This window comes from Haplochromis burtoni, unplaced genomic scaffold (genome assembly GCF_018398535.1).
Source record: "Haplochromis burtoni strain Fernald_Lab_line unplaced genomic scaffold, NCSU_Asbu1 Contig_65, whole genome shotgun sequence".
In the NCBI taxonomy this organism is placed as follows: Eukaryota; Metazoa; Chordata; class Actinopteri; order Cichliformes; family Cichlidae; genus Haplochromis; species Haplochromis burtoni.
This window is the reverse complement of record NW_024582426.1, coordinates 1,087,463-1,093,462: the sequence shown is the minus strand read 5'-3', so window position 1 is coordinate 1,093,462 and position 6,000 is coordinate 1,087,463. Positions and strand designations below refer to the sequence as shown.

Here is a 6,000-nt window from a genome sequence, read left to right as displayed (position 1 = left end):
ATGACATCAGTCAAGTGATGGCTCTGAATAATTGCTTTTCAACACTTTGGTCTCATTTAAGCACCAGTTATGCACTTTCTTTCTTTCTTGTTTTGTTTGTTGGCCATGTTGTGCATGAAGAAATCTGTAGCCTTTGCATTAAACACATATTTCTTGTGTCAAAAGCACACACTGTTCTGCTCTACTCTTTTCTCTTTTTGCTTTGGAATAAACACAGGCACGCACACGCACTTGATGACGCCAGCCTCTGAGGTCATGAACTCACAAGCACTTCTTCGGCCTTTTCTCAGCGTGCATTTTTATGTTGTGCCTGCATTCATGCAGAGTTATTGACAAAAGAAAGTGGGCCAATGGAAGATACTGAGTATAATCTTAAAGGTGAGTCACTGTCTTACTGTGCACCAGCATTGATGAGCAATACCTAAATTGGTGGTGAAATACTATTTGCAGTAAATAAAAGTGACATTATGAAGTCACAGAGAGTTGGGCGATGGCTGCAATCGCAGCATTGTGAGGCAACTCAAGCAATTAAATATCAGATTTTCCAATTATAGGGACAGATGGGTATCAGCTTATGTGTGCTGGCATTGAGATCAGCTATAATTCATGTAGCAGGACTGCAGTTTAAGGCAATTCATATCAAAATCAATAAACTAATTCTTGGTTAAACTACTCATTATCAGTGTCATTCACTATTATTATATATTACATGAATTGCTCCTGACTTGTACTTACTTACACCTTTATACTGTAACCAAGCAGCCACTACTACAAGCCTCATACTCCCATAGATGTCTTGGAAGTAATTTGGGGTTCAGCATCTTGTACACTTAAGTACATGGAGTGGAGGGCCAGGGATCGAACCACCAATCTTCTGATTAGTAGATAATCTGTTCTACCCCCTGAGACGAGTCTTCCTCTAAATGTGTTTTCACTGACAAATTAACACTTCAACAGCTTCTTTTCTCATGGCTGGCCTCTCTGAAATGCACATGGTGACCCAAATCTTTACATAATTTTAGTTTATAGTCTAGTGAATGTCCAGTTCTGGGATACATCAGGAAATAATGGAACAGCTGACTCACATAGTTGCCTATGATGGATGCAGGAGAAATTGGCAGGTGTAAGAACTTGAGGATGGCCAGATGACTCAGTCTGGGCAGATCCTAAATGGCAAGCCTTGTGAATTGCCAATTTCAAATAAAAAAAAAACATCAAATCCATCTGTCAGGGAAAACATACCAAACCCCAAAAGTGTGTTCATATGAGCTGTTTTTTTTATTGAAAAGCACATGTAATAAAGCAAAGTACATATAGCAGAAAAAACACCATTACTGCTATTTATTTTGTACAAAAGAGGACAAGACAATACAAAAATACTATGAATTTTAATACAAGTAGGGGGTGTATTTTTTAGCATATTACAAATGTAACTATTACAATCTACAATAGTTTATTTATCTAAATACAAAAATCTGTCAATCGATGCTTTTAAGCAGCATTTTGTAAAGAACACAGGTCTGTATAGTGGATATATCTAAACATGTTAAGAAACAATATCTTACAGGGTTAATTTTAGTGATCTATACATTATTTATATATTTATAAAAAAGAGAGAGTAAAATGATAGGACGGACTATACAATGAGAAAGATGTGCAACATGGCGGAGTGTGTTGTTGGAGGATATCTGAGTTGGCTGTAAATAAAAAGGACTTCTGTATGCTGTACTGTACAACTGTTAGTGATTACACAGGACAGGCTATAAACATACAAGGTTAAAGATGCTTCTTAGCAGAGAATAAAAATATTAGATCCACAGTTTTTATAACTCACCTGCTCTCAGACATACAGTGGAACACATTCACGCTTGTCATTTGACACAGTTTATCAAGAGGGGGCTCCTTTTCACAGGGCACATTCAAACGAACACACGCAATCACACTGACAACAAGCACGAGCATACCAAGATAAGAATGCACACGCACATGCAAACACTCGCACACACACTTTGAGAGACAGACATCCACTGCCAATGAGTGATTGAGTGGGTGAGAGCCCCTCCCTGCCAGCGGAAAGAGCCCAAATCATCCCAAAATAATGTGCCAGCTTTGCTGTAAATCACCCTCTGTGCATGGTAACAGACCACACCCTTTCATTCCACCCACCTATCACCTTCTGGTTTAGGAAGCTACAGAGAATAGCCCCATCACCAAGAAGTGGTGGCACAGCCACGCCTTTTGTACAGGCAGGCGGGTGCTGTGAGGTCTGCCCCCATCCTTCCATAGAATTTAACCCCCTTTACTTCATCTAACTCTCAAAAATGCAACATCCCGGGCTTGGGCCACTCTGAAATCCACTAAAAAAAGCTTGATGTGCTGATCTGGAGACAGAGGTCAATGAGGTCAGAGGGCCTGACTTTCCAGGGCCTAAGATTTGAAATAAAAGGACTCCTCTGTAGCGTGTTATAAAGGCCTACTAAGATCAGTGTGTGATCCATACAGTGGACTGTAGATACAGAGTTTCTATTATGAAAACTATGTTTCCCCCACATATGAAGTCTAGTATGAAACTACCAACCTGGGTTTGTTTTGCTTCTCGGAGTCAATATTTCTGTCTCATTATGTCAGCATGATCAAGATCTTTTCAGACAGACATTTCAGGCAGCAAGTGGTGATAATGGACAATGGAGTTAAAACAGTGCTATAAGTTATATTTTTCTATATTGTTATCATTTCTACGCTGCTAATTATTGCAGTAATTTCCTTCCCTTAGGTAAGGAAGTTGTTTTCCTTTACTGTTCCAAGGCCACAGAGAGTTTGGGGAGGAAGCTTCACTGGAAATCCCTCTCTCCCTAGGCAGGGGGTTTGCCTTTTTTTTCCACCCTTAGCTCTGTCTGTCAAGTTATCATCTTCTTAATTAATTTTGTCTTTCAGCTTCCAATTATTTTATTTTTTTTGTGCTCAAAAGGATGGGCTCAAATGCTGATTAGTAGTTATAGTAAATAATAAGTCTGGATAGTGAGAGTGGACTCTGAAGTGCAAATCTCAAATCTGATACCCTAGTCCACAAAGTGCCTCCAGCTGGGGCACTGCAAAAGGGCGGAGGATGCCATTCAACAAGCAGCAATTGTCTCTTGTCGCTACATTCTACTGTCCGATGGGAGGTGAGCAGTGCTGCGATTGGCTCCTCAGTCACAAGACGATGTGGGCTCCCTCACACCATGTTGTGGTGGTTGTTTCTCTCAATGATGTCAGATGAAGGGAGCAGCTCCTTCTTAATCGGGGAGGGCGGGGGTGTGGCCGGCTTCACCCTTGGCTTGAACAGGTCTGACACATAGAACACCTGGTGGACACAAAGTGAGATAAGATGTGAAAAGAGAACTAAATAAAGATTGGATTGTGTGCAAAAAAAAGTTTCGCAGTGCTGGTTTAATGCAAATGGCACACAGTGAAGGACAGCCAAGTTACTGTTTTAATTTACATATACCGTGTTTAACTTATCTCATTTGATTTGACTATGCTTTAGTCAGTCTTACAGAGGCATTTCAAGGATGTCTGATTCCAAGCTATGTGTGAAGTTTTACATTTTATTGTACAGCAGAGAAGTCAGCCCTCTATTGGTTGGATTAAGTTGTAGAATAGTTTCTAAAAGTGTAGATTCTGGTACAGGACCTGAGGTTGAAATATGGGAATGAATAAACGGTCTGGCTTGTAGATATCTGAAAAAGTGTGATGCTGGTAGACTGTATTTATTACAAAGCTGTTCAAATGATTCTAGTTTGGCTGACTATAAAAAGGTCCTTAAAGCAAGTTATTCCACTTTTGTGACACTCCATAAATATATTATCCTGATAGAAGGTTTAAAGACATGGACACAAACAGGCTAAGAGGGGAAAAGTCATGGAGATGTGGAGATGGGCGACTTTAAAGTGGCAGTTGGAGGGGTGAAATTAATGAAAAGGCTGTTAAAATTCACGCGAGCAGCTCATTCCTACATCTACTCTGATCACATGCTGACCGGAAGCTGGATATAAATATAAATGTTTATTCTGGTCATAAACAATTGCTTCAGTGGGGACTGGTTACTTCTAGTTCTAGTTCTGTGACAAGTGGCATCATCCCAAGTAGAAAAATAAAGCATATCAATCCCCGCACACAACCATGCTACTGTCAAACAACCAGCCACAGGGTGAAAGACAGATTTTTACCAAAAAAAGTACCTGTAGCTTTTCAAAACTTTACAAGGAAAAATTGCTTTTATAACCCACTAGCTTAAAAATTTTAAGTGCTAAAGTTGTGTACCACTAGCGCTGAGACATTTGAGTGACAGGTAGGGTGCTATCCAGGTCCCTAGCTGTCTTTAGGCTTTATCACAGCTAATTCAAGCCTCCAAACTGAACCTCTTGACTGTGTTTGTTATTCTGGTGCTTTCTATTTTCATTTGAGTTCAAGGCTCCAGTTTTGGAGACTGAAATTCTAGTATTTAGTTTGCATGTAACTTAGCATGAGTTAGCAGGTATCTATGTCTGTGCAGTGCACGCATACAGTCTATGTATGCACCTTAGAACTACCTCCTTTCATTCTTGAAATCAAGTCTTCAAAAGAGGTGTTCTCGAACCAGTGACTACATACAATCTATGGTCGATACAAGAATATTAACATGCACATGTATTTTCTTATGGCCGGGATGTTCTTGAGAAATCTTAAAGTGAATTTTGCATTATATCTTGATGTCCCAATGAGAAGTCAGGGGTATCTGCAGAATGCAATGTGGGCATCGGCTAGAAGATGATCTGCTCCTAAACCCAGGTTTTTTCTTTTTTGTTGGATGAGGAATGTCCTTTGTGGTTAAAAAGCATCTGTAATCTTGATACTTTTTAGTGACAAGGAACTCCCTTCTGCATTTCCTCCACCATGTTCAGTCCCAGACTGGCAACACTGAGTAATCTGACTGAAGGAAGTGATCTTAGTATTGCTCACTCTAATATAGGAGGGATTTAAAAAAAAACAAAAAAAAAACCTAATTTGGTGGTGAATAAAGGAAAAGAGAAAAAAAATAAGAAAAAAAGCTTTTCATAATATCACAATGACATCATATGCCAAACAGGAAAATGGGGCAAGAGTGGACAGGAAGTGGGCCCATGGAAACTCTAGCCCACTGTATCAGTGGATTACCGTTTCCACTTACACGGAGCAGAGGTCAGTCATGAGCAAAACTGGCTTCAGCTGTGGACTAACACACACAAATACATGAAAGCACACACACATAATTGGCAGGTACAGCAGCTTTTCCTTCCATGATGCCAGTCCGGGCCGAGTGAATGGCCTGTGCGATGGAGTCCAGGGGGGAGAAGCTCCCATCAACACTAAACTATGTAAAAGGGAACCTTTACTGGGAACCAGCAGTACAAGGAAATAAAATGAATATTTCCCTCAGGGATTTTACATGGATTGGAAATGATGCTGTCATATGGAAATTGTCTCAAGGGACAAACAGTAGCCAGTTTAGTGTTCATCTGGGTTTTCTGCCCAAAATACTTGACATGCAGTCACTGATCTATTTATAAAACAAAAAGTGTCCCATTCTCCGCTATTTAAGCTTGATATTTCCAGACTATAAGGACACTTAGCGACATTTGATAGAAGGGCGATATGTAGAATGACACCTTCATAACAGATGGGTGCTTTCATGGACTTTAAATGGCCCTTGGTGTATACAACAGTTGGTTTGGGCACTGTGTCTTAAATGCCATATTATAAATGCTATAACTCATAGAGTGTTAATGGATATGCGGCCATACAGCTGAGGTGACTCAGAGATATGGGAAACTTTCCATACTTATCATGGGGATTTCTCATGGCCAGCTACATCAGGCCCTGTTGCTACATGATTCAAGCTTTGACCAATCACACTTGACCTACCCTGTTGGAAGGCTTATCATGACCACACCACTTCCTTTGCATAATATACACTAATGCACCCGTGCAAAGCATCTAGCC

The 6,000-nt window shown here is 40.2% G+C and overlaps 1 protein-coding gene across 2 annotated transcripts in view; it reads right to left on the bottom strand.

Moving 5' to 3' along the window:
• Positions 1–1,255: 1,255 nt before the first annotated feature.
• Positions 1,256–6,000, bottom strand: part of plpp3 (phospholipid phosphatase 3) — a 28,196-nt gene continuing 23,451 nt past the window's right edge. For both annotated transcript variants that reach the window (XM_005923257.3, XM_005923258.3), the window contains exon 7: positions 1,256–3,343. In XM_005923257.3, coding sequence (XP_005923319.1) covers positions 3,215–3,343 — 129 coding nt within the window. In that variant the 3' untranslated portion in view covers positions 1,256–3,214. The remainder of the gene's footprint in view (positions 3,344–6,000) is intronic.